Source organism: Vulpes lagopus, chromosome 23, assembly GCF_018345385.1.
Source record: "Vulpes lagopus strain Blue_001 chromosome 23, ASM1834538v1, whole genome shotgun sequence".
NCBI classification, from domain to species: domain Eukaryota; kingdom Metazoa; phylum Chordata; class Mammalia; order Carnivora; family Canidae; genus Vulpes; species Vulpes lagopus.
The window spans coordinates 62,277,136-62,303,884 of record NC_054846.1 but is presented as its reverse complement, the minus strand read 5'-3'; the positions used below and the strand labels follow the sequence as shown (position 1 = coordinate 62,303,884).

Below are 26,749 nucleotides of genomic sequence, written 5' to 3'. Positions count from 1 at the left end.
GGAGGGAGTACATGACCAAAATCCCATCCAGAGAACCCCCGCTAGACTGGCCACCCTGCGTGCCCCCTGCCCCCTGCATGCAGGCTCTACCCACAGGCTTGGCCACTCAGCTCCCAGGGAAGCTAAAATGCCAGTGGGGTCAGGGTAGGACCCAGCAGGCTGGTGACAAGCCCAAAGCCATCCAGGGCAGGAAGGATTCTAACTCCAGCCACCAGTGCTGCTCCTGAGGAGAGCCCGAAGTAGAGCCTCAGGCCTGGTCACGGCCGCAGCCCTCGGCAGCCTGGGGTGCCCAGCCTGCCCCTCCAGCCCAGGAGGAAGGCCCATCCCCTTGAAGAAGGGGGTCTCACTGCACCAGGCTCTCACTCACTCCCCCAGGGACCAGAGTGTGGTCCAGGCCAATGACTCCTCCTCTCTGAGCCTCAATGTCCGCCAGCAGCAGCAGCAGTGCCCACCACTCAGGGTGGTTCTCATCATTAGATGGCACGACGTCTAGAAAGATCCAGGCGTAGGCTTGCACGCAAAAGGTCTCACCGTTCGCCATGTGTGGTTCCCAAAGACCTCAAGGCCCTTGCACTCCCAGGCTTGACACATTACCCAGCACGGGACTCTGGAGAAGAGGAAGACAATGTCACCCCACTCTTGGGCTTCCCAGGCCCAGACACGGCGGGGAGAGGGGGGGGCAGGGAGTGACTTGGGGAAACACACAGGCAGGGCTTGGAGGGCTCGGGTGCCCTGCGCGATGCGGGCAAGAGAGCGCAGGCTCCTGCAGGGTCCGAGGGCAGCTCTCTGCGCCCTCGAGGTGCCACCATGGCGCTTCCAGAGCACAGGCCTTCCTCCTTCTGGGCACCCCCCACCGTGCAGGTGCTGTTTCCCTGGGACCCGCGCAGGGGGCGCGGGCTGCCAGGACCCCCGTAGGCCGGGCCCCCGCGGGGTGTCCCCAGTCCCCTGGCGCGCGCACAGCCGGGCGCGGCGGGGGGCGCACGTGGGGCGCTGCCCGCGGTGATGTCAGGCCCCGCCGCGCCCCGGTCCCAGCACGTTCGGCCCAGAGCAGCGGGAACAAAGCGTCCTGCGCATTCCTGCGCGCTGACTCACCGCCGGCACGTAGCGCCGCTGCCGCCGCTTTGCCCAAAATTGGTCGCGAGTGAGGGCGGGCCGAGGGCTGCGCGGCGGGGAGCGCGGGGCGGGGAGCGCGGGGCGGGGAGCCCCCCACCCAGGATTTCCCAAAACAGGCAAGAGAGGGGGCAGCGACCCAGGCGGCGGGGATGCCCGCGGGTCGGGGGTGGGGGGTGGGGGGCACCGCGTGCGGCTGGGAGGGGGCGCGGCCGCCCCGCGAGCACTGCCTGTCTCTGAGCCTCAGTTTCCCCGTCTGCCAAATGGGGATGCATGCGCAGGGCACGGTCGTAAGCTCTCAGGTATGAGCTGGCTCAACGAATTCTTACACCAACCCTACGAGAAACGTGTAGGATCATCACCATTTTACAAATAGGGAAACTGAGGCACGGACACTGATTGGCGTGAGGTCCCCTACTAGTGAGTGGCAGGGCTGGGATTCGAACCCAGGTTGGGGTCTGCAATGATTCCCCCCTCCCCATAGGCTGAAGTAGGCAGAGCAGCGTCTGGGCCACGGTGGGTGGAGTGGGGGGTGTCGTCCCTGCCCCCCCCCCGCGCCCCTCTAGGTATTGCAGCCAGGCCCCACCTCACTTCACTAACCCTCAGGTCCCTCACCTGTAAAGTGAATGCCAGCCGAAGGGCGCCCTCCGGGGGCGGTCCGGGAAATGACAAGTGGGGATCCCAGTGTGACTGGGGGCGAGGAGGCCGTTTGATTGTCCCAGGTGCTCCTCCGCGGTGCCAACACCAGAGTACAGACAGGAGCCAAGCTAAGCCCGGGGTCACCTGCCAGGCAAGGCCAGGCTGACGTGAGCCTCCAAAGGGCAACCAGGAGGCTGGAGAGCACTGAGCCGCCCCTTGAGAAAATATTGAGGTGGCGGGAGGGTCCTTGCCCCCTGGCTCTGCCAGCCTGGCCTCTTTCCCCCATTGCAGTCTGATGTCAGGGCAGGTGGGGCTCTGTGCAACTGTGAGGTGCCCGGGTCGGAGGCCTGGCCTGAGTTTACGGGACTGAGATGGCCAGCAGGTGGCCTGCCTTGCTCTCCCCAGGCTAAAGTGTCACCCACCTGGGGCTCATCTGAGAGTCACAGAAGGCCCTGGAAGGAAATCCCAACCCCAGCCAGCACTGGTTTGGGTCCCACGGCGTGGACCTCCACGGCACAGATGTGAGCTGACTCTACTTTGACCCCAGGGGAAGGTCAGCTCCTGGCCGGACCTTCAAGGCCTGTGGACGGGCCTCCAAGCTGCTGTCCCATCACCGGGTCCCTCCCACTGTTTGGTGCAGCTCCTTTAGGACAAGCCAGGCCTTTTCAGGCCCACCAGCCTGCACCCACGCGGCTTCCCCAACTACCTGGAATGCTTTCTCCGCCTTCAGAGCCCCGTTCCCGTGTGTCTTCTGCTGGAAAGCTCTCCTGACCCTTCACCAGGTCTCCTGACCCTGCAGGCAGAGGCAGCACTCACTCCTCCAGGGTCCTTGGGCACCGTGTCTATCCTTCCTTTTCGAGCAGCCCTGAGCTGGGCACAGGGCACTGTGGTCCTTAGGCCCAGAGCCTTTATCACAGGGCCTCCACGCTCCTAGGTCCCCCTCCCAGGCAGGTACGGGGTCTCCCCAGATCTCAGTTGGGCCAGAGACCCAAAGACCCAGCCCAGGGCTGACACAGAACAGGCTCAGCAAGCTTGCTGCGGGGCAGCGGAAGGCACGGCCCTGGGCCCTGGGCACCCTTCTCTTCTGGCCCAGGCTGCGTGACCCTGGGCAGCCCATGCAGGCCTGTCCCACCGGCCTCCTAGGCCCGCTGGGAAGATTGTTTGAAGGAAAGTGGAGAGAGTGCTTGGTGCGTGGGCACAGCTCCCCGCACGGCTGTCATCATCACCGGGTCATTATGATGGACCTGCCTTGCGCCCCGGGCCTGGGTGCCGAGGCTGGGCGGCGGGCAGCCGATGAACTCAGCGGCAGCCCCGGCCCCGGGGTTGACTCAGGCAGAGAAGGCACCGGGAGCAGCGGCTGCTTTACGGTCAGCCCGAGCCGCCCGGCTCTGGTCCCCCCTCCCCACTGGACTCGCCCAAACCCGAGGCCATTCCGGGGCCTCTTATCTGGGGAGATAAAGGCCCCCTGCCCCTGAATGATAGATCTATTCAGCTGGCTTCCATGTGACCTTGGCACCCCTCACCCTCTCTGGACCAGCCTTGGGGAGCGCCTGGGGTGGGGGGACAGGCAGTGACTTCACAAACCTCCCCGGCATGCCTTCCATGGGGGCATGGTTGGGAGCAGAGGGACTCCCTCACCGCTTCTGGGCCCCTGGGGAGAAGGTCCTGCTCTCTTGCTCCTTAGTATCCGCCCTGAGGGGCTATTAGGAGATTCCAGCAACCCTGTGACATCATCCTTCTGAGAGCCTGCGGTTATTATTTTTATGTGACACTTAGGGAAACTGAGACACAGAGCTCAGAAGGCCTTCACCCCAAGCCACACAGCCAACAGCCGGGACACTGGTGTGGGCGTCAGCCAGCACAGTCAGAGCCCATTTGCTCTAGCCCCCCATTTTCTATGGGTTCATGGCTGGTGGCAGCAGCCTCCCTCTCTCCACCCCTAGGACACCAGCTGCGTGTCAGGGCTTGGACCAGAATCAGCTTCTGAGGTCCTCACCTGAATCCGTGGGACAGAGGAGGTGGTCAAAGCTCAGAGAGCCGGGATGGCTTGGCCCAGGTCACGCAGCAGAAGAGGTAGAGGGAGAAGCTGTCCCCCAACCCCCTGCCTGCTGTGTGCCCTCCACCAGCTACCTCCCCAATCTGTTGGGGTTTCAGGGCTCTGCCAGCACCAGGCCTCAGGGAGCCTGCAGAGGCCCTCTGGCCTCACAGACACCTCCTGGCAATGGGTGGCCAGAGAGGGTGTGTGCCCAGCCTGCCAGGGTGGGCCCACCAAGCCTGCCTGGGCCCGAGGCTCCTTGCCAGGCTCACATGAAAGCGTGAGGTCATTGGCCATCCCAGCTCCCTGTCCCATCTCGCTGCCATGACTCAGCCCTGCCATACCCAGACCTCTTCCTCCAGGGGACCCCAGCAATGGCCTGGCCTGGCCTGGGCTGCCCCTGCTCCCTGCCCGCCCACTTGGGGCCTCCCACCCTGAGTCACCGCTCACCTCACCACCCAGCACGCGGCTCACTGCATAAACAGCCTCCTCCCCCTCCAAGCTCCCAGAGTTCCCACTGCTGACGCCTCAACAGCCAGGCTGACCAATGGGGGACTCTTTCCACTGCCCTCAGGCTCAGACCCCAAGGCTCACCCCCAGGACCAGCTTTTGGGGACTGATAGGAAAATCTGGAATTGAGCATCGGAGCTCAGACCAAGGGGACAGGCTGACCTGGGTTCAGATCTTGGCTCCTTCTGTGCTAGAATGGGTGACCTTGGACCAGATACCTCAGGTTCCCTATCTGGAGAAGGAGGGTACTGATAATCAGCTGCAATCCCATGAGGATTCTGTATGGCATCGCATATACCAGCGTAGCCCTTCAGGGTGCGGGCCTGAGGCAGGCACGTCTCAATTTAAATGGCTGTGTGACCTCGTGCGAACCACTTCCTCACAGCTCTGAGCCTCAGACTCTTCATCTGTAAAATGGGAGTAATGAAGAGAATATCCCCTGCTGTGGTGATAACTGTGCCAACACGTGCAAAAGGTCTGTGCGTGGTCTGACCCCTGGAACAAGATGTGGGTAAATGCCTACAGGGGCAAACGGTGGCGATGATTTTAATTCTTAAAGTGCCAGCCACTTAATAAGCCCAGGCTGGTTTCAGGGTGAATGATGGGGAGATGGAGAGTACACGGTCCCCGATGTTACTCCAGGGACGGGCTCCCCGGATGCTGAAGCTCCAGAGTACCCTTTGCAGGCTGGGCACCATACTTCCCAAGGGGGGTTCCAGAAGGCTCTCTGAAGAAGTCTACACGCTCTACAGCCCCCGGGTACCCAGGGAGCACCTCATTCAGTCAGAAGAAGGGGATTGCCTGCAGCCACCCAGCCACCCAGCCACCCGAGCCTGCCACTCCTCCGCGCCCCCCTCCCCAGACACCTCCCTGGACCCAGGACACCCTCACCTGCCAGGGTCAGAGACAGCCCCTGGGGGAGTCACGGAGCTCATCTGCCCACTGGAAGCTCTCGGGAGCCCTGCTGGAAACCCAGTTTCCCAAACTCCTTTGGCAATAGAGTCCCACCGGCTACCTGCATCTTTCCTTGGAACATCCTACAGGAAATGCTGGGCTAGGCCGCATCAACCCAAGAGGCCTTTGTCTTTGTCTTGTCCCATGATGCTCAAAAGGAAGCTCCCCAAGCTGGGGCTCCCACATGGGGACCCAGAGAGCCTGGGCTGAGGCCAGTGGAGGAAGAGTGGGCCCAGGAGAGATATCCCTGACTCCCCCACTTCCGATTCAACAAGTCCTTACTGAGTATCTGGTCTGGACAAGGGGACAGAGGCCAGGGAGGTCGCATGGGCAGAGAAGAGCAGAGGGAAGAGAAAGGTCACCGGCCCCGGGGTCCGCAGACCTGGGCTTGAACCCCTGACCGTAACAGGGCAAGCTACCCACGCTCCCGGAGTGTGAGGTCTCATCTGAAGATCGAAGCACTGGCACCGCTCAGAGGGTTATGTTGTAAAGACTGCGTGAGAGCAAGAGCATGACTCTGCTCTGGGATTAGGTGTGATCCACAGCGACCACCGGTGGGGCCCTTTTTCACCTAACCCTTCCCTCAGCCACCATGCTGTGATGATGCCCATTTATAGAGGAGGAGACAGGCTCCGAGAAAGAGGGAAGGGGGCACAGGTAATGAGAGGTGGGCCTCTGATGCAAACCTGGCTCGGCCTGACCCCAGAGGCAGAGCCCTTAGTGCGGCCTCGGAGACAAGGGGTAAGGCCTCGCCAGAGACTTCGGAGCCTAGCAAAGCTGTAAATGAGAACCACACGGGCATTCAGCGATGGTTAGCTCTCCTATGTCAGATGGAATTGGGAAGGCTTCCTGAAGGAGGTGACATTCGCGGTGAGCTTTAAGGATGGCCAGCATAAGTCAGGTAAGAATGGAAAGAGGCCAGAGGCCCCAGCCTGCACAGAGGGCCAGGAGGCATGAAAGTCTGTGGTGTATCCAGGGAATGACAAGCCCTGTGGTCTGGTGGGCTAAAGCTTTGAGCACCCAGGTCAGCGTCGACGGATGGAGATAGTTCAGGGTCAGACCCCAAGCAGGCCAGATGCCAGGGTGGGCATGTGGGCTTGGCAAGTGGCTGCACCCTGACACCAGGCTGGGTCCCAGCTGCAGGCTTCCAGCAGCAGCCTGGTTTTCATAAGGCAGCAATGGCCCAGGTGTGCAAACACTCCTTGTCTGGCGTGGCATTGTATGGTGTGCCAAAGCAGAGGTGAGTGAGTGGAGCGAGCCAGGTGGCCAAGTGCTCTTGGAGGGACTATGTGACCCGGAGTAACAGAGGGGCAACTCATGGGGGAGCTCGCCCATGGCATGCAGATCGTGCAATGTCTAGTACCCAGCACGCGTGAGCGCGCGCACACACACACACATACACACACACACACACACACACACACACACACACACCCCGCTCCTCCTTAGGAGCAGGTCTACACTGAGAAGCCCACATGCACCTAACAGGCCAGGGGGACAAAAGGGAGGATGGAGGCTGGCTCAGAGCCCTCCTGTGCCCAGCAACGGGCCAGACCTGCCATTGGCTCTGCCACAAAGCCTCCCAGTAGCTGTGAGGTAGGATTTTCCTTCTTGGATGCCTTTGACGGATGCGGCCTCTGACACTCCAGAAGGTGAAACTGTGGTGTGCACTGAGTCACATGGCCAGTGAGCAAGAGAACCAGCTGCAAACCACGGAGCCCCTGCCCTACACTACCCATATCCTGGCACGGCGCTGAGCACTTGTCCATAGGGGTCTGGGGGTGGAGTGGGGGGCAGAGAGGAAGGGGGTTCAAGCCTGAGTCACAGGGCTTTGAAGTTGACAGCTCGATCTGCCAAGCCACAGAGGTTCCAGGGGTGGGCTGGCCCCTGACTCACCCCCACACCCGGAGCCAGCCCCAGGCAGAGGCTTCAGCTCCTGACCGCCCTCTTTCCTGCCAGAGCCCAGCTGTGCCTCTCCTGGGTCATTCATGGCTCAGGATTCCCAGGAGCTGGGCAGGGAGGCCAAGGCCTTCAGGCAAGGAAGTATCCCCGGCACACCTCTGCTCAGGAATTTCAGCCTGGAATCACAGGGGGAACCCAAGCTTTGCCTGCCTGCTGGGCACCAAGCTACCCTGATGATATAGGCACCAGGCACTTATTTTTAGCTGACACTTAATTCGAGAACCACGTATTGTATTTCTGGTGGCCCGACCTCCTGGTGGCTCACCCCTTCCCCGAGGGGAAAGGCGTCCTCCTGGTGGGGCACTGGGTGTGCCTTGGAAAACCTGGGTTCTAGGCAACAGAGTGGGTGTGACTCTGAAAAACCGCCAGCTGCATGTCCTGGCTGGTGGTAGCAGTGGGATGGGGGAGAAGGTGGGGGCTCCAGCCCCTCCAAGTACAAGAGCATAGGTCTCAGGAAAGAGTCCAGGCATTCTGGGTTTCCTCATCCAGGCCTGGCAGGGTGACCTCTGGCGGGCTGCTCCTCTACCCGGACCTTGGCTTCCTCATCTAGGTATAGGCCAAGGGCCCTTCCGTCTTTGGATGCTTGTCTGATTTTTTTTTCTTACATATTATCTCAAGTCTTCATTATTAGAAGATTTTGAAGATGGTACCGGGCAGGGAAAGGGGCCTAGATCTCCCTCATCAGGAAGATGTGTGTGCAAAGCCAGGCTTTGTCTGGTGGGGCAAGGCCATCTTGTTGCATTTCACTGTAGTGTCGGGCATCATAAACCAGCAGTGCCCCGGCCTGTGGTAAGCCCTGGGGTTGGTGATTTCAGAGAAGACCACGTCTCGGTGAGCTCATGGGCTCAGTGAGGAGACACACCCCTCCCCAGGAAATAACCAGATAGTTTCGGGACAGGTATGTGCTATTCCAAGCTTCTCAAGGTTTGACCCTTCTAATCTCTCTAACCACATCTCTTACACAAGAGGTGGATGAATGGGAGACTGGTTGTGTAGATGTATGGATAGAAGGAAGGTGAAAGGTTAGATGATGGATGGATGAGTGGATGGATGGATGAGTGGATGGATGGGTGAAAGGAACATTGGATATACATGTTATAGGTTGTTGAGCCAAAGCTCCAACCTTGCCTTTTATTCAGTGTGTGACCCTGAGTAAGTTATTCACTTATCTATCAAATGAGAATGTTATCTGGAAAGACCTCATCTGTAAAGTGAGAATTACTAGCCGAGCTTGCCTCCTGGGTCTATTGTGGGTATCCTGTGAAATAAGAATGGACTGTCCGTGTCTACATAATAGCTGTGACGAGGCCTCGGACACTGACCTTGTACACATGGGCTGGGTGCTGTGTTTTTACTATGGGATGAGCCCCCCCCACCGTGGACACAGGTGGAAGGTTCCTTCGGCTCTCAGGGACCCCACTCTCCCAGCCTGCATAGGGTTCCCTGCCTCATCAGGGAGGACAACCTCTGGAGGAGAGTTGCTGCGGGAGAGTCCCCTGTGGGCTGCAGAGCCAGGAAAGTGCACCGAGGGCACACAGAGTTCAGGGTAGGGCTTGGAAGTCACACAGCCCCACTCTGTAATCTTGGCTCTGCCACTTGCCAGCCGTCTGACATTGGGCCAGTCGTGAGGCCTTTATACAATTTCCTCAAATTGGGACTAATTACAGTCCCACCTCTTAGGTATATCATGTCCGTTAACGGAGCTGAGGCCTGTGAATCAGTTAGCACGATGCTAAGAATACATTATATATTCAGTACGTGTGTGTTTACCCCACACCTGAAAGGCTGGGGGGGTCGGGGGGTTGCTGGGCCCTTAGCACTTGGGAGGTAACTCAAAAGCTTTGCATCCAGAGATTTCCATCCTGGATGCTGCTGAGTCCTGAGTTGGTTTCCTTATTTTGGCAAGTCCAGCAGGACTTACACAGCTTCTCGACAAGGGTGCCTTGACTGAACAAAATCTACTTTCGGCTGAAATTCCAGCAGTTCCGTGGGCCTCGCTGACCCTGGCCTGATTAATAACAAGCAGGGCACATGAATTATTCCTTTAAAAGTACAGTTTATATGGGAGATATAAATCTCTCCAAATGGGCTGAGGCAGAGGGAGGAGGAGAACTGGCAATGGGCTGTCCTCCCAGGGAAGCCGTGGACACCAGGGGAGCTGGTCCTGCAGCTCTGAGCCTGCCCTTGCGGAGACCCAGCGTGGGGACGATGGTGTGGGTGGTGGCAGGCCCTGCTGGCTCAGGGTGAGCTGTAGCTGATGGCAGGAGGCCCAGACCACCCACCAGAAAGAGGCCATGAGGCTGAGTGGCCCCAGGCCTGGATGGGGGCAGCCCCGACCTGTAGCCTTGGGGACAGATGATGATGGGAATGTCTGAACCTCCTCAGTCCCTAAATCCCCAGCCCAGGCTGGCTCTGGGGCCAAACCCTCCCCAACCCCTCATGCCCTGCAGACTCCAGACATCACCCCCTGGCCAGCCCCATCTTCCCAGCTGCTCGCTCCACTAAGCCGCCTGCACGGTATGTGCTTGCACCCAAGACGCTGTGTCCCTTCCACTGGGGCTGCAAACAGAATTTTCTGAAACCTAGCCGAGCCAGGGTGGCGGCAACAGGGAAGCAACCGGTTTTCCAGAAGTGAGGGTGCAGACGGTCCCAGGCTGGGAGCAAGAGGTTGCAGGGCTGCCTGGGGAGCTCTAAACTCTGGTCAGGTTGGTTTGGAAAGCCATAGGCCGTCAGAGCTGAGAGCACCCCGCTCCGTCAGTGGGAAAGCTCACGAGCTTTTCGGGGAAGCCGGGGAAGGGGCAGGATTTGTCCAAGGCCACACAGTGTGCACAGCCGAGCTGGGCCGGAGCTGGTTGGTCCTGCAACCATACCAGGCCCCTGCTCCCGCCCCTGGCTGCCGGGTTGGACATTTAATCATCCCTGCTGTGCGCTCTCAGTCCCACACTGTGGCTTCGGCTGCTGGACGGCCTAAGATATTTACTCTTGGTGCAGAGGGTGGAGAGGGAGCTGGGAAGATGGCCCAGCCCCATACCAGTGCCCTGGCCTTCCTGCCACCAGGTCCTTCCTGGTGGCCCTTCCCACACAGACCCAGGGGCTCACCTTGGACCCCTGGCCGCTTCCTGGGTATACTGGAAAGAGTGGGGCTGGATCAATAGCCAAGAGGACATGTCTGGCCCCATCACCATCTTGAGCAAGTTGCTCCTCCTCTTGGACCTTGGTTATCCCATCCAGCAAATGGGAGCAGAAGCTGGAGAGAATTTCTGGAGGGCAGTTTCTGGCGCCATGTCCCACCCAGAATATGCCTCAACTTCACTCTTCTGCCAACCTGCCCTCCCCACAAACCTCTCCTTGGGTCGGGCCGGGGCCAACCGTGAGTGGAGCACATCATGTGTGCCAAACAACTCCCTCCACATCCCGACAATGGGGCGCTATTTCGATGAATCCCTGCTGCCTTTAGCAACCCAGGCTGGTAACAGGGCCAGGTCGGGTTGGGGCAGCTGGTGGGGGCCGTCGATGGGAGCCAGAGCAGTAGGGTCGGGGCCATGTCGCCAGGCCAGCCAGGAGGGGCAGCCGGTCAGGGCCCTGCTGGGGAGCTGTGGGGCCGGGGCTGGCTTTTTTTTAAATCAGCTTAATTTTCTCTACCTGGAAACCAACTGTTGCCAGTGGGGTAGCTGTGTTCCGGGAAGGCTTTCACCCCCTAGGATCTGGGCTCGCTCAGGTTCCGGGCCCAGGCCTCTCCATTTCACAGGAGCCCTGTTTGTGGCGCGCGGGGAAGGAGGGGCACCGGAGCCGGGCACGGCTCCCCACACTGACCCTGCGGGGCCCGGGCAGCAGCCCCTGCCCTGTCGTCATCCTCTTTTCACACCAGAGAGGGATCCTGTCTCCTGGTCTGTTTTAATTCTTCTATTATGTTTCCCAGACTCGGAGCCTCTGGTTCCCTATTGTCCTCAGCAGCACTTTGCATTTGTGTAAAGATTAGACGCAGTAGAACCTTCGCTCTCCTTCCAAATGGTCTTTCTCTTTTACTTTCTCAAATCCGAGTTCTTTCTCTGGCGCTGGGCTCTGCTTCCTTGTCCTCCCTCTCTCCCTACCTGTCTTTATCTGCCTCCCTGTTTGGGTTCCTCCCCACCCGGACCCCCTCCTGCTCCAGGCTGACCTGCTTGTTCTTCTCTCTTCTCTTCATGGTTCAGTAGTTTGAATTCTCTCTCCGCCCCTTCCCCCACCCTGACCCTGCTTCATTCCGTATTTATATTCTCTTCGAGGCTAATAGAAATGACTAGGAGTATTGCTCACCTCATTCCAGAAATACTCTTCTAAATTCTTAGAGAGGTGCCTCGCGGGGGAGGACAGTGAGCACTGCGTGGGGAGTCTGGGTTTTTTGGTTTTGGGATTTTTTTTTTTTTTTTTTTTTTTTTTTTGCAGGAGGGACGGAGATCCGAGTCCCAGTGCCAGCTCCGTGGCATCTAACAGCTGTGTGACCTTGGCCAGGCCAGGCTCCTCTCTGAGCGTCCCGGGCAGTAGTGGTGCCAATCCCCCGGACCGTGACAGCTGCCTCGCATCCCAGGGCCACGACAGAGAGCGGCTGAAAATGCTCCGAGCACACAGTAGGTGCTCAGACGTGTTTGTTCCTGCTTCCACTGCAGCCCGACCCAGCCCCGGGGAAGGAAGAGAAGGCTGCCCTTCTGTCCCGGGATGGCACACACGCATACGCTCACATGCACACACATACACATGCACGCTTTAGTCACGCCCTAGGAAGAAGCAAGCTTGCCCGTCTCCGTGGTCATGTTTCCCCCTTGGGAAACGTCCGATGACAAAATCGCTGCTGAACACAGGAGCTGACAGTTGAACAGCCTGGGTTCCTGGGGGACCTGATCTCCACAGTTCAGAGCCAGGCGTGTGTTCATGCAGTCCCTCCTCCCTCTGCAAGCGTGCACTCAGAGGGCGCCTACTGTGTGCGGGGCAGGCTCCAGGCCTGGCACTCTCTGGAGTTCTGGGCCTCGAGATTGCAGGGGAGATAAGCCTGGCGTCATGAGTCAGGCCGGCTGGAGAGCCAGGCTCTGGGAGTTCCGAGAAACGAGAGGGCTTTCCAGGTGTACCCGGAGACAGGGTCCCCGAAGACGTCGCAGGAGGTGGACTCTGAGCCAGGCCTGGGCAGGAACAGAGGGCGACTGCCGGTTGTGCAGGCTGCTTAGCTCAGCACCGGTGCAACCCCACGCTGTGCCCAGAAAAGCCTGGCTTCTGAGCTGGCAGGAGGCAGGAGCAGAATGCCGGCCCCTGGGGTGCACCCCCCCCCCAACACTGCCTCGCCTTTCCTGAAGACAGTGGCCACAGGTGAGCCAAGCACCCTGTCACGTCCAAGGCAGGAGACCTTTCGAGGGGTGCTTTGTGTGGTTCCCACGAAGGCCATAGGTTCTGGAAGGGACCAGAGCTCCTGTCCCAATGCCCTGGAGAGGGGGGCAACTCCAGGCCCGTCCGATGTCAGGGGTGAGCTGTGTCCTTCACGGAGGGAGGCAGGCCCAGAGACGGCTCTGATTTGCCCAAGCCACACAGCCTTGAGCACCCCCATTCCCCTCCTACACAGCAGAGAAGGCGGGTCCTCAGTCTGGGTGGCAGTGGGCAGGCGGGATGACCGGGTGTCCCCCCAAGGAGAGGGAGGGTTTTGCTCATGGATCCCCCCTTCCCACTCTTAGCCCCGGGCACGCCCCGTGGAGCAGCCGTGCACGCAGAGAGTGGAGAAGGGGGACGCGGCGCCCTGGGGATGACTGGAGGAAGGCCAGCAGAGCTGGGAGGGGCCCCCGGGACGCAGGGGAGCTCTGGTACTCCAGGAGGTGCTCCAGGCACAGAGGGCGGAGCGGGGCCTCCCCTCCCGCCTCCACCCTCCCCTGTCCCCCCCACCGGGAGGCTGGGGCGGGCGGCACCCCGGGAGGAGGCTGCGTCCTGGCGGGCAGGGCCGGCGGGCAGGGGTGGAGCTGCGGCTGGGGTTATAAGAAGCGGCCAGGGCACTGAGGCAGTGAGCTGTGGGCTCGGCTTGGCAGCAGGACGCCCGCAAACAGGCCCGCTCCGTCCTCGGCCCAGCCCTGGCCCCGCCGCTATGGTCGCCCTGCCCTCTGCCTGGTGCTCCGTGGCGCTGGCCCTGCTCCTGGCTCTGCACGAAGGTGAGCTGCCCTAGCCTCACCTGCTACAGCGGCTCCCCACCCCCAGGTCTGCTTGGGGGAGTCTCCCTCCCCAGGGCTCGGTCCTCGCAGGTCCGCCGGGGGGCTGCTGGGGGGACGCCCGCAGCGGCGGCGGCTGCGAGGAGCTCTGCAGGTACGGAGGCCCTTCCCGCCGCGGCTGCTGGGGCTTCCCCAGGCTGGCCCGCAGCTCGGGGGCCGGGACGATGCCAACTTCCTCGATTATGCAAGAGGAGGAGCCCCGCGGGTCCCCCTCCGCCTGCGGTGCCAGGCACCCCGACCCACCTCTCCACCTCTGTCCCCCTGTTGCGCACGCAGGCAAGGGCCAGGTGGCCGCTGCCCCGGAGCATCCAGCACCCTCAGCCCGGGCCCGAGGCTCCCACCTGCGGCCTCGGCGTTGCTCCTGCAGCTCCTGGCTCGACAAGGAGTGCGTCTACTTCTGCCACCTGGACATCATCTGGGTGAACACTCCCGGGTGAGCTCCCACGGGGACCCAGGTTGGGCTGCTAGAGGCGGGGCAGGGGGTGGGGAACCTGTAGCTAGCACAGCTCTCCCTGGGCCTCCAGACGGGATCGCTGAGCTGATATGAAGAGCGGCTGGGTGTTGTCCCTACTCCCACGTGGGGGCTGCCTCCGTAACCCCGGGCCGGCTCCTGAGAACTCTCACGACAGCCTGGTGTCGGCCCCATTTTCCAGATCAGGGTACTGAGGCCGGGAGAGGCTGGGGGCCTCCCCCAGGATTGCACAGGAAGGAGTAAGCGAGTGGTAGGTGGAGGTTTCATCCCAGGCCCCCGGATGCCAGAGCTCACACCCACTCTCCATGCCGCCTCTGCATGATCTTCCAAGAATAATATGATTAATGACAGCACCCATGTCGACTGTGCCAGGCTCTACGCCAAGCCCTGCTTGCAGGTTATCGGCTCACGCATCCCCCATCCTCCCCACGAGGCAGGCACCGCTGTCATCCCCAGTGACAAGATGAGAAGCCTGCCCCGTGTCACCTGGCAGGGTGAGGGTGGGAGCCCAGTGCCGTCGGTTCTGTCTGCACCCGCACTGCCTCCAGGCCACTGCATACTTCAAGTTGAAGTTTCTCTGTGTGTTTGTGTTTTTTTTTTCCTCCCTTCCCCAAATTGCAAAAGGCAAGAGAAGCCCTGCACGTAAGCGTGTGTGGAGCTAATCCGCATCCAAACACTCGCTCAGGGCGGGAACCCTGCCAGTCCCTGCGTGCTGGGTCTACCTGGAGTCATTACAACTTCAACCACATTGTCTAAAATTAGCTCTGGCACCTGAAGGTGCTGGTCTAACCGGCCACAGGGCCCCTGCCTGGCCCCCAGCCTGCCTTGGCCAGATTTTGAGTCCGAAGTCAATCCCACCTGATCTCACACACGCACACACACACACACACACACACACACACACACAGGCACTTGCACACACCATTTTTTAAGTCAAAGCTCCAAGACACATTTATCACCCCTCCAGGCAAGGGGTGACCAGGTGAGGGCAGCTTAGCCAGGAGCCTGTATGTTTACTTCTGTGAGATGGCATTTCCTCCCCTCCTCCAGGGGGACCAGCCTGGCTCTATCCATCAGCTCAAGTTCCTGTCTGGGAGGGAGGGGAGGAGCTGGGAGGACTCCCCACTTCCTGACTTAGGGAGGGAGCACAGGTCCGCCTCCTCCTTCTCCACCCTGGGAGTCTGACGGAGTGGGGGCCGGGGGTGTGGGAGCAAGCAGAGGCCCAGAAGGGGGAGGGCCCTTGTGCAAGACCACCTGGCACCCAGGGAGGAGCCTGTGCTGGGGCTTCTGGAGGTCAGGGGCTGGTAACCCTTTGCTTCCACCCTGGCGGCATGGGTGGCCATTCCAGCGTGTGCCATGGACAGTGTCTGCTTGCCAGTGGTCGTAGTTTATCTAATCCTCTCTCCCTCTCCCTCTCCCCTCCTCTCTCTCCACCCTACACCACTACCTTGCTGGCTGCCTGCCCACAGACAGACAGCTCCTTACGGCCTGGGAAACCCGCCAAGACGCCGGCGCCGCTCCCTGCCAAAGCGCTGCGAATGCTCCAGTGGCGGGGACCCCGCCTGTGCCACCTTCTGCCATCGACGGCCCTGGTAAGTGGGCACCCAGCCTGCAGGGGCCGGGGAAGCAGGGTGTCTGGAAGACCAGCGGAGGAGCAGAGTGGCTAACGGTGGGGGCGGGCAAGGCTCCTGGGGGCCCACAGGCTGCCTGGGGCCCACGGGCAGTGACCCTTTCTGTGGGGAACCAGTCACCCCGAGTGCCTCCCACTTTCCAGCTCTGGGGGCTTCTGAGAACATGCCACCCTCACTCCTGGGCAGGAGGGAGTCTCCCCAGGTGACAGCTGAAGTAGCTCAGGCCCAGAGAGGTGATAGGACTTGTCCTATGGGGCCACCCAGCAGGTCAGAGGGAGAGCTGGGCCTTCAGCCTGGGTCTGACCAAGCGCACTGGGCTGTGGCTTCTGACCATGACACGCAGGGCTTCGGAGCTTTCTGGTGGAGAAGTAACATCTGGGGCTAGGAGGCTGTGGCACTATCCCAAGGTTGTCACAGAGCTGTTGGGGGTGGGAGGATGTGTATGTGGGGGGAGTTCGGCCAAATATCTTAACTCTCTGGGTCTCAGTTTCCCATCTGTAAAAGGAGCGGGTGGGAGACTTTGTTCCTTCACTTGGCCACTCGAAGCATTCAGGGAAAGCAGAAACTGGCCTCCTAGTCCCAAACCTGCCATTCCCGTGGTGATGGTTTATGCGAAACTCCTCCTCTGAGACTCAGGCGATGGCTTTACCCCTGCCTCAGTTTCCCCTGCAAAGGGCCGTGCTCAGCTGCAGGTGGCTGGATTCTGGGAAGGCCGGGCACCCAGCTGCGTCTTACTGAGGCTAAGAACGCATTCCCGGCAGCTCAGTTTTCCTCAGCTCCCACCCCACCTGGGAAAGGAAGGATGCCAGGTGCACAGGGGTGGAAATGGATCTGCTTGGGGTGGGAGGGGGCACTGGGCCCACAGCCAGGTGTTCTCAGCGCCCTGGGCAGCCCCTCACTTGGGTCCTAATACCGTTCATTCAGGGCCGAAGCTGTGGTCGTCCCAGGCAGCAGGTCCCCCGCAGACGTGTTCCAGGCTGGCAAGACGTGGACGTCCGCAGGAAAGCTCCTCCGGCAGCTGTGGTAAGCGGTGCTTGCACTGACTGAGCACCTGCAGTATGCCTTGCACATTGCCCTCAGTCTCCATACGAGGCCGGACTGGGTCCTTACTGGGCAGCCACAGGGACTGAGGCTCAGAGAGGTAAAGGCACTTGCCTGAGGTCACAGCAGTCAGTGGCAGGCATCCGGCTGGCTCCAGAGATTGGGATTGTGACTGTGGAAGGCCGTCGGTTGTGAGCATCTCCTGCGTGCTAGGTCCAGAGGGGTCAGCTGTCTATCCTGTCCCCTCCTCCCTGGCCCAGGCGGGATCCCCTTCCCGGCAGCCTCAGCATGACTCAGCTCGAGGCTTGGCATACAGGACATGCCCATGAACGTTTGTCCAACCAAACTGGCTTGAGATTAGAGAGCCCACATCTTGGTTGTGCAGCCAAGTGGCTAAAGGGGCAGCTTCTGAGCCGGGGCTGCCCTGTGTGAACCCCAGATCTGCCACAAACAAGCCTTTGTGACCTCGGACTTGTCACTTAACTTCTCTGTGCTTTGGGGTCCAATTTGAACCAGGCCAATCAGTGCAATCCATCTCTGGGAGGGTCATGAGGTTGGAGGAGCTGATGCATGTGGAGCATCTCAAGCACGGCCTGGCATCCCATGGGAAGTCTGGAGGTGTTAACCATTCAGACCTCCCTCCCCGAGGCTCCTCGGAGCTGACCTCCCGAGAGGTTTCCTGTCTGCTGGCTACAAACCAGCTGCAGCCCCCAGGGACTCCCCTGTCTGGGGAGAGACTGAAACACAGGAGACAGGGCAGGATGGTGGGGCTAGGGAAGACCCAGTATATTCTTAGGAACTATCTGAGGATGAGAAAAAGTCAAGATTAAGACTTTTAAGTATGTGGCACCTCATGATGGGCGAAGAGCTTGCTCTGCTGACTTGTCCTCATTGTTACACCAGCTAGGCCTGCGTTTATTTTGTAGACTAAGAAAGGGGCTCAGAGAAATTCCCACACTTGCCTCGGGTCCCATGGCTGGGAACAGAAGCCAGCCTCCTAGCTCCAGGCTAGAGCACTTGGAGCCAGGACAAGGCCACTTGGGTGATGCTGGAGTCCCCGCCAGGGTCTCATCCCAGTTCAGAGAGCAACTGGGACCCCATATTCATCTGGGCTGAGCCACCTGGAGCTGGACTGTGAAGAATGGGAGTTTTAGTCAATGGAATTTGGGTGAGGGGAGGTAAAGAGCCTAGAAGGAACGGCAGGAGCAAAGGTGTGGAGGTGGGAAGGCAGGTCATGGGAGACACTCTGGTCATTCTGGCAGCATTTGATGTCAAGCATCAGCTTCTCCAAAGTCCCTGTGGGCAGAGAAGCTTCTGGGCCTGGTGAGGCCCATCCATGCAGTGCAGACTGTGTTTGTGGGGTCAGCTGCGGCTGCCCCCTGGGCCCAGGGCAGCTATGGTCAAGGAGGCCAGGTCCTATAGCTCGGCCTCTCCTAGGGAGCTCTCGAGCAGCCTGCCTCTCCCAGGATGCTGAATTGACCCTTCTGGATTCCAGGAACATTTCTGCCGCCAAGATCCACTTTCCTAGGCGACCCCAGGAGGCAGGGAGGCAGCTGAGGCCCACACATCCAAGGCGGAGGAAGAGATAGCGCCGGTTGCCAGGGACCGCTGGCAAGGAGCCTGTGTGGAGCCGCGAGCAGAGGAGCAGCCCCAGGCCAGGGACCCTGCCAGCCAGGGTGGCACAAGCTCTGGCCTCCCTGCAGGGCGACCTCATGCTGCCCAAGAAAACCTTCAGCCCCCAGGCTGCAGAGTGGCCTCCCCGGCCGGCCCCAGCCCCACCGCCCCGCTGGAAGGAACCGCATGAGGAGTGTGCTCACCTGGAGGCCACGTCCGGAGAGGTTTCCTGTCTGTTGGCTACAAACCAGGATCGACGAGCAGTGGTGGACATGCAGACCGAAGCCTGCCCTGGGGCCCGGACGGCCCTGGGGTCCCGGGTGGCCCCCGTCTGTCCCCTCCCCAGAGTCCTCCTACCCTCCTGCCCTGGGTACACTCCGGGTGAGAAGGGCCTGCTCTGTCTGTATATAACTTATTTGCTCGAAGAACTTTGAGAATCCCAGTTATTTATTTTAATGTATTTTTTTAGACTCAGTTATTTACGTGCGAACTTGTGTTTGTAATAAACAGTGAAATGGTGCGCTGCTGGTATGGTGTCTTGGCTGAAGCAGAGGGAGGAGACACCTCTCAGGAGCGGGGCTGCTTGGAAGTTAGGGGGACACAGGAAGGAGAGAGCAAGGGTCCAGGACAGGTGGCCGGAGCCCTGGGACCCACCCCTGGGCCCCTGCTGGGCACCTCTAGCTGCTAACCCAGCCTCTCTAGGATTTTGCCTATCGTGTGCCTGGACAGACATTTGCAGCTTTGACACCCAGGATTCCAGGACCTGTGTCCCCATCAGGCCAGTCACCTATGGCCAGGCCTTTCCCAAGAGCATGTCTGGAAGGAGTCAAGACCTGCTTCTACGCCAGCAGCCCAGGAACTGTCCGTGAGGCCCACAGTCCATCTGTCCAGTGAGGGCTGGGGCCAGATGGATCCCACGACTGTGCGCAGCCCTATTGGCCAGTGACGGGTGCTTTGTGGAGCTGCAACCTGGCCCTGGCTCATCCCTTGCCCTGGACCTTGCAAGTGAACCAGAAGTAAGCTTTGGCCGAAGAAACCCAGGGCTCCGGGACTGGGTTGCCCAATCCTGCCAAGGCCCAAGAAGCAGCCCCCCTGAGTTCCAGGGATGGCCGGCAAGTCGCAGTCACCCCTGTCGGCAGCTGTCTGCACCCACAGCCTCCATTTCTGCCAAATCCTCCCGCGACAAGCTGTCCCCTTTGCCCCCGGCCTCCCTGTGCTGGGAGTGGCTGGCGGCCTGAGCTGGCATTGAAAAATAATTATTTACACACTGCTCTAATCCTGCCTTGTCCACGAAGCCAGCCCTGACCCCCTCACTGAAGAATGTCATGCCACACATGGGGAAACCCTGCTGTCTACCGGCACTTCAGCGATGTCAACTTATTTTCTCCACCTCAATCAGCCACCCTGTGACAGAGGGAGTTTTATTACCTCTGTTTTACAGATGAGGAAATTAAGTGCACAGGGAAGGCAATTTACTCGCCCAAGGCCACACAGTAAGTGGTGGCATCAGGATTTGAACCCAGAGTCTAGAGTAGATATGTATGTATATATGGATGTATTTAATAAATATTTTTGACTGAATGCATGGATCACCACTGCCGCATGACCTGGATTCATGTCTTTCTCTTTCTGGGCCTCAGTTTCTCTTAATCTACATAATGGGAAACAATAGCTTGTAGGGCAGGTATGTACTCGCAATAGACGGCTGGGCTCAGCCCTGGGCCTGATAAGAGGCAGAGGCTGCTCGTCAGGCCACCAAGAAGGATCCTGTGATGAGCAGAACGGCCCCATCGCTGGACCTGCGGCGGGGCAGCCAGGGTAAAGAGGAAAGGTCAGAAAAAGGCTCTGGACAAAAGGTGCTGCTCCCGTAGCCTCCAAAGATGAGTTAGGAAGAAATTTGAGAGGGAATTCCAGGCAGAGGGAAGAGGGAGGGTGAAGGCGTGACAGCAGGAGTGACAAAGGATGCCCCAGGGAGGACCCTGTGCAGCTGGAGCATGAGAAGGGAAACACAGAAGATGATGCCAGAGAGACCTCGAGGCCAAAGCCAGGAGGCTGGGCCTTCTCTCACGGGCCGCAAACGGTCTGTGAGTCGCAGGGGACCTGGTCAGAGCTGGGCTTTGGAACTATGCCACCGGAAGCAAGAGTAAACAGGGAAGCAAGCTCACCCTCGGCCCTCAGGGGTCCACAGTGCATCCTGGGGGGTGAGGGTTGGGGTTAGGGGGCCCAGGGGCGGGGCCCACCTCTCAAATCTCAGCAGAGCCTGATGCCAGGGGAGTCTCACTCCCTGGCAGCCCAGCATCGCATGCAAGACGGCCCTGCCCCCTGGGACGCCCCAAATCAATAACCAGTGGCCAGTGAGGTGGGCAGCTGAGTAGGGCAACCCCAGGATAGCAGGTGTGATGGAGGCCTGGCAGAGGGAGGACGAGATCCTGGCTGAGGGTGTGTCAGAGGCCCAGGGAAGCAGGCATTCAGTGCCCTTGGCACAGGCCCCTGTGGCCCTGGCCAGAGTTCAGAGATCAGAGACCTAAACGATTAAGTCATGGAGATGATTAAAGGGAGGGGAGGAGGCCCAGGAGGGTGACGGTACAGTCTCTTGGATCCTTATTCCCAGGAAACGGGGACCTCCGGCTTGGACCCTGCCCTTTAGGGGGGCCCCTCTGCCCCTCTGGCCTTCCTGGGTCACCTCTGTCTCCATAGGACGAGAAGTTTGCAAGGCCGAGGGGTCACATGTGCCCCAAGTCTGCGCCTGCTACTGGACCACACCGCAGCTAGCTGGGGCCCCAGAAATAGGCCAGAAGGGGGACCACGTAGGGAAGGAGCAGGGGGAGATCTGGGGGGAGCAGCTGCCAAGTCAAAGCAAACCCCAGGAAGCCAAGATGTCAGCCCTTTAGGAAGCTTGTCTGGAGTTCGTAGGACAGAAATCTCCCCTTTTCCTACCTCTTTCTGCCTTTGTCATAAATACTTAACTGGTTTTGTCGAGGCTTTGAGTCAAATTTATGTTCCTTTGGGCTGGAAGACCAGGCAGGGTTAGGCCAGAAGGGGGCACAGGATGACCCAGATTTGCTCAGGTTGCATGTACAGATGGAAGCCAAGGCGGACGGACGGGAGCATGGTCCCCCATCCAAGACCACACAGCCAGGCCTGGCGGGTCCTCGGGCTGCCCTCCCCGCACAGGTCAGAAGAGTCATCTGCTTATGAATAATCACCTCTCAGGAGACTCTAGTGAGCAAGACAGACATAGCTCCTGGCCTCACAGGCCAAGGTTCTCACCCTCCAGAAAAACCCTGCTAAATATTAAGATAATAATAATAATAACAACAACAACAACAGCTAGCACTTACAGAGCATGCATTAAGCGCTCTCTGCACATGATTCAGCAAAGCAGCCCCTGCAGCCGGTTCTAGCATTAGTGTTCCCATTGCAGTAGAAGAGGTAACTGTGAGGTTGAGTCACTTGCTCAAAGTCACACAGCTAGTGTGTGGCCGAGCCGGGATTAAGACCTGCCTCTCTGATAGGACATCGGTTTAGCGATGGAGTCCATGGGGTGGGGGAGCCCGGGGTGGCTTCCCGAAGGAGGTGACAGCTAGGCCAAGCTCAAGGGAATCAATCAAGTGAAGGAGGAGAGTAGACAAGAGTGTTCCAGGCAGGGTAGCCTGGGTGGCTCAACGCCTTTCGGCCTATGCCTGATCCTGGAGACCCGAGATCAAGTCCCACGTCGGACTCCCTACGTGAAGCCTGCATCTTCCTCTGCCTGTGTCTCTGCCTCTCTCTCTCTCTCTGTCTCTGTGTCTCATAAATAAATAAATAAATAAATAAAATCTTTAAAAAAAAAAAAAAAAGAGTGTTCTAGGCAGATGGGCCAGCAGAGGTATAGGCCCAGTGGGGAAGGGAGCTATTCTCAGCCCCTTTCAGGGAGCCAGAAAAGAAGGGAGCCCGGGGAAGGCTGGAGATGGGGAGACAGCAATGGGCAGGGCCCTCCTGAGCCCCAGGTCAAGCCGGAGCACCTGGCGTGGGAGAAGGGGCTCCGTGCAGGGCTGCAGCAGCTGTGACTCCCCTGTCACGGCCTCGGACAATGTCTCCCAGGAGTATATTTCCGGGCCTGAAAGGCTCTCCACTCGCGCTTCATGCCTTTGGATCAACACACACTCGCTCCACTCAAAGGTCTCCCAGGCTGGCAGTGAAGACAGTCAAGGCAAAGTGAAGTGACAGGAGGTGGGACATGTTCCAGATTGCCCTTCCAGCTGGTGCTTTGGTCGGGAGAGTTTGGAGAAAGGCTAGGATTTGCACAAGCTGGAGTGAGGGAAAGGGCATCGCCGCTAGGGGAAGGGTGTGAGGCACGGCTGGCCAGAGCTTGGAAGAATCTGGAGAGGCAGCCGGCCTGCTCAGCAGGGGCCAGGCGGCGAATGGCATCCAAGGCCAGGAATCTGAGCTTGAGTGATGGGAACCAGAGAAGGTGGCTAAGCAGGGGAAAGCCAGGGCAGGAGCGGGCCTGGGGCTGCTGGCTTGTCGTTGTCCCCTCCCTAGCCACTGATGCCGCTCACCGGGGCCCTCCCAGCCCCTCTCAGGGGAGAGCAGAGGATGGGCCTCGCCTCGGCCTGCCAGGGACCTGAGCCAAGAGCCCTCAGCAGCTCGGAAGGGGGCCGTGTGCAGGCCCGCCCCAGGAGCCCTGGAAGAGGAATGTGGCCTAATTAATTCTCCGAAGCTCAGAGGGCCTCGCCTTGTGGGAGCAGCTGCCAGGACAGGCCTGCCAGGCCGCCACTGGCCCGGCCTGTCGATCACTCAGTGCTGGAGACAGTGAGGGGGACAGCAGGCAGGGAGGCGGGAGCCAGGGGCTCAGGGGGCTAGCCCCTTGCCTCCGGGCACACACGTGTCCTCCGACCCCTTCCCAGCTAAAAATACAGTGGTAGTAGCCAACAGGCCTCCAGGGCTCACGGGTGGGGGGGGCAGCCCCTGAGCTAAGCATGTTGCAAGCGCTCTCGTCTGCGCATCACGAGGCCCCGTGAGGTGGGGGCTGTTATCTGCAGCCTGCTGACGAGCTCACGGAGGCTGGGAGAGGTAAACTTTCCTGCCCGGATCATGCATTCAGAAAGCATAAGCAGGGAAACTGGGATATGGACTCAGGCAGTCAGGGTCCCCAGAGCGCGTTGTCATAGCCACCACGCTGGGCGGCTCAGCAGGGGAAACCAGGCCCAGGGAGGTAGGATTCTGTTCCCAAAGACAGCTGCCTCCAAAGGGCCCCAGGATAGAAAATGCAGTAAGAACCTCGAGCAGGCGAGGCCGTGCCCCTGGCCTCTGCTTCAGGTGCCTCCTCCACAGGTTTCCCATGGGGCTCCTCCTCCCACGCCCACCAGTGACCCCCAGGGATGCACGGCTCACTACTCCAGGCAGGTGGGGGGAGGCGCAGAAGTGATCCTGCCTCCCTAGAGTCTCCAGCCATTTGGTGCCAGGTCTGCCACCTGGGCCTGTCCCAGAGGCCCTGTCACAGCACCACCAGCTGGGCCCGCACCCTGAGACCCCTCCCAGTGACCCTATTCCCCAACACAGGGGAGACACTGAGGCCAAGGGGGGGTTCAAAGGGGTCAGGGAGGGGCTGGACCAGGGCCTTGTGGCTAAAAAGTGGCAGAGGTGGAACAGGCGCCCACACTGGCCTGAAGCAGACCAGAAGGAGGGTGGTGTGGCCATGTCTCACCCCACCTCCTAGCCCCTGCTTCCCCAGCTGCCAGGCAGGGAGGAGGGGGCGGCTGCATAGGCTTGTCCTGGGGAACCTGAGGAACAGCCCACACCAACAGCACTCCGTGTGTCAGGCACCATCCTAAATGTTTTATTTAATTTTAAAATTTTTTCCAGGGGCGCCTGGGTGGCTCAGGTAAGCATCTGCCTTCGGCTCAGGTCATGATCCCAAGGTCCAGGGATCGAGGCCCACATCAGGCTCCCTGTTCCGCTTTGAAAGTCTGCCTCTCCCTCTGCCTCCTCCCCCCTGCTCATGCTCTCTCTCTGTCTCTGTCTCTGTCTCTCCCTCAAATGAATGGATAGAAGCTTAAAAAAAAAATCTTTTTCCAAAATAAGACTTTATTCCTAACTACATGATATATCATCATAAGGCTGTACCATAACATATTTGCCAACTCATAGGTGTGCATTTAGGTTTGTCCAGTCTCTCACTAATAAAATAGTCCTGTGTGCCACATTCGTACATAAATTTGATATTCATTCCTAATTCTTTTTTTGCTACATATTTTTTTATTGAGGCATAATTCACACACCATAAAATTCACTCTTTTAAAGGGTATACTTCACTGGGTTTTAGTATATTCACAAAGTTATACAACCCATCACCACCATCTAGTTCCAGAACATTTTTATCACCCCACAAAGGAATAGCCTTTGGCAGTCATTCCCCACATCCCGGTGGGGGGGGGTCAGCTTCTGGAAATGATTGATCTACTCTCTGTCCCTATGGCTTCTCCTACTCTGGACATCTCATATAAATGAAATCAAACACTACGTGGCCTTTTGTGTCTTCTTTCACTTAGCACTAGGTTTTCAAGGCTCATCCGTGGCCTGGCGCACGTCTGTACTTCATTCCTTTCCATGTTGTAGGGAATGGATTACTTTGGGTTTATCTATTCATTCTCTGATGGACATTTGGGTTGCTTCCACTTTTTGACCTAAGCCCTGTTTAGCCTTCATGACCCCTATAGGGAGGTGCTAATATGTCCTCATAGACAAAGAGACAACAGAGTGTCCCTTCCCAGGTCACTTAGCAAGTGAGCAGAACCTGGTGGGGGGGAGGGGGGTGCTTTGTCTCAGGAGTCTGAGTCCATAGGCGATGGCTTTGGCCATTGGGCAATGTCGCCTCCTCAGGCAAATAAGATAGTGTAGGTCGGTGCCCACTGTAAACTGTACTGGACGTGGCACCCACTGGGCCTTTAGCAAAGGGTGGCATTTCTCAGCAGTGTTTCTGAAGGCAGCAGAGCCAGGGGCTGCCAAGCAAGGCCCCAAGCTAGAACAGGGGGGACGTCAGAACACCCAAGGATAAAGAATTGCCATCTTGGCACACAGATGTTTCTTTTAGGAATCGGGACATCTCTTCTCACCCGAGGGGGCCTGCTTCCTGCCGAGCATCTCTGATCTGTAGCCCCGAACCTATTTCTCTGCCCATCCCCACCTCAGAAGCCATGGTTCCCCTGCCCCTGGGCAGCACAGGAAGGAGGTCAAGGTCACAAGTACAGCCAAGGCCATAGGTGACCTTGGGTGGGTCTCTGACTCTGCCAGGCTTCCTCCTATTAAATCACAGGACAAGAAACCTTAATGCTTTCTTTTATATTTTTTTCATTACAAAGTAAGACAATGCATAGATAACAGCTGGTGGCTATAGACACATATACACAGAGAGAGAGAGAATGAGAATAGGGGAGCATCTAGAATAAGAAGTAAGTCTCCCCTAACTCTGGGAAACGAACTAGGGGTGGTGGAAGGGGAGGTGGGCGGGGTGACTGGGTGACAGGCACTGAGGTGGGCACTTGACGGGATGAGCACTGGGTGTTATTCTGTATGTTGGCAAATTGAACACCAATAAAAAATAAATTTATTAAAAAAAAAAAAAAGAAGTAAGTCTCCTCCCTGATTCTTACCCCAAGGTAACCACTCTGAGAATGAGGTATGAAGCCTTTTCCTACAGATTCAGATACAGGCTTTATATCTACCTTCTTAGAAGTATTTTTTTAAGATTTTATTTATTTATTCATGAGAGGGAGAGAGAGGCAGAGACCCAGGCAGAGGGAGAAGCAGGCTCCATGCAGGGAGCCCGACGCGGGACTCGATCCCGGGTCTCCAGGATCAGGCCCTGGGCCAAAGGCAGCTCTAAACCGCTGAGCCACCCGGGCTGCCCTTGGATGTATTTAAAATAACGAGCGGAGACCTAAATCTCCCCATTCCACAGCCTGCCTTCCTCACTCCAGAGGCATCTTTCCAGACCACACGTGGATCCATCCCAGTCTTAATTTTCACAGCTCCACGGTGGCCCCTGGGACAGCCGGACAGACCGCTGTCTGTTTAACTATTCACCTGCTGACACCTTTGGGCGGCATCCATCTATCATTTTTATAAACACGCTGCAGTGAACAGCTTATTTATATGATTTGTCCACGAAGAACAGATTTTTAGACATGGAAATAGACGGATCAAAGGACATGCACATTTGAAGTATTGTGCCAAGAACGAGGCACTCGCTGGGCACGAGCATCCCTTCCCTAAAATCCCTTCCAGCACTGGCGACTCTGATGCAGAAACCGCTTCTTCACCCGGAATCTGACGTCCAAGAGCCATGCCTCTCACCCCCTGGGTTGAGGAGGGTGAGGGGCCTGGTGGTGCCCTGATGGCCCACACCTCCCAGCGGGTACAGAAGGCCTGTCAGCATCTCCCAGGGCTGGTATCTAGGATCACATTTGGCTGTAAGCCTGTCTCCCTATAAGTCGCAGCTGGTACCCCAGGGAGCTTGGGGGTGGAGGGGAGGCTGGCCAGGCTCCTTCCTCTGCTGACCCCACTGTCCCCTGGTAAGTGTACC

General features: G+C 58.7%; 1 protein-coding gene across 5 annotated transcripts; it reads left to right on the top strand.

Annotated features, from left to right (window-relative positions):
- Positions 1 to 1,196: 1,196 nt before the first annotated feature.
- Positions 1,197 to 19,733, top strand: EDN2 (endothelin 2). Of its 5 annotated transcripts, none has more exons than XM_041737881.1 (6): positions 1,197 to 1,412; positions 11,633 to 12,544; positions 13,702 to 13,858; positions 15,367 to 15,489; positions 16,453 to 16,551; positions 18,065 to 19,733. In XM_041737881.1, exons 2-6 carry the CDS (start codon positions 12,478 to 12,480, stop codon positions 18,156 to 18,158), a joined length of 540 nt encoding a protein of 179 aa, XP_041593815.1. In that variant the 5' UTR covers positions 1,197 to 1,412; positions 11,633 to 12,477; the 3' UTR covers positions 18,159 to 19,733. The 5 variants fall into 5 exon arrangements, with proteins under 5 accessions (XP_041593815.1, XP_041593814.1, XP_041593817.1 ...); XM_041737880.1 differs by lacking the exon at positions 1,197 to 1,412 and adding an exon at positions 5,590 to 6,149; XM_041737882.1 differs by lacking the exon at positions 1,197 to 1,412 and adding an exon at positions 13,289 to 13,368 and having other exon boundaries at positions 12,489 to 12,544.
- The last annotated feature ends 7,016 nt before the right edge of the window (positions 19,734 to 26,749 follow it).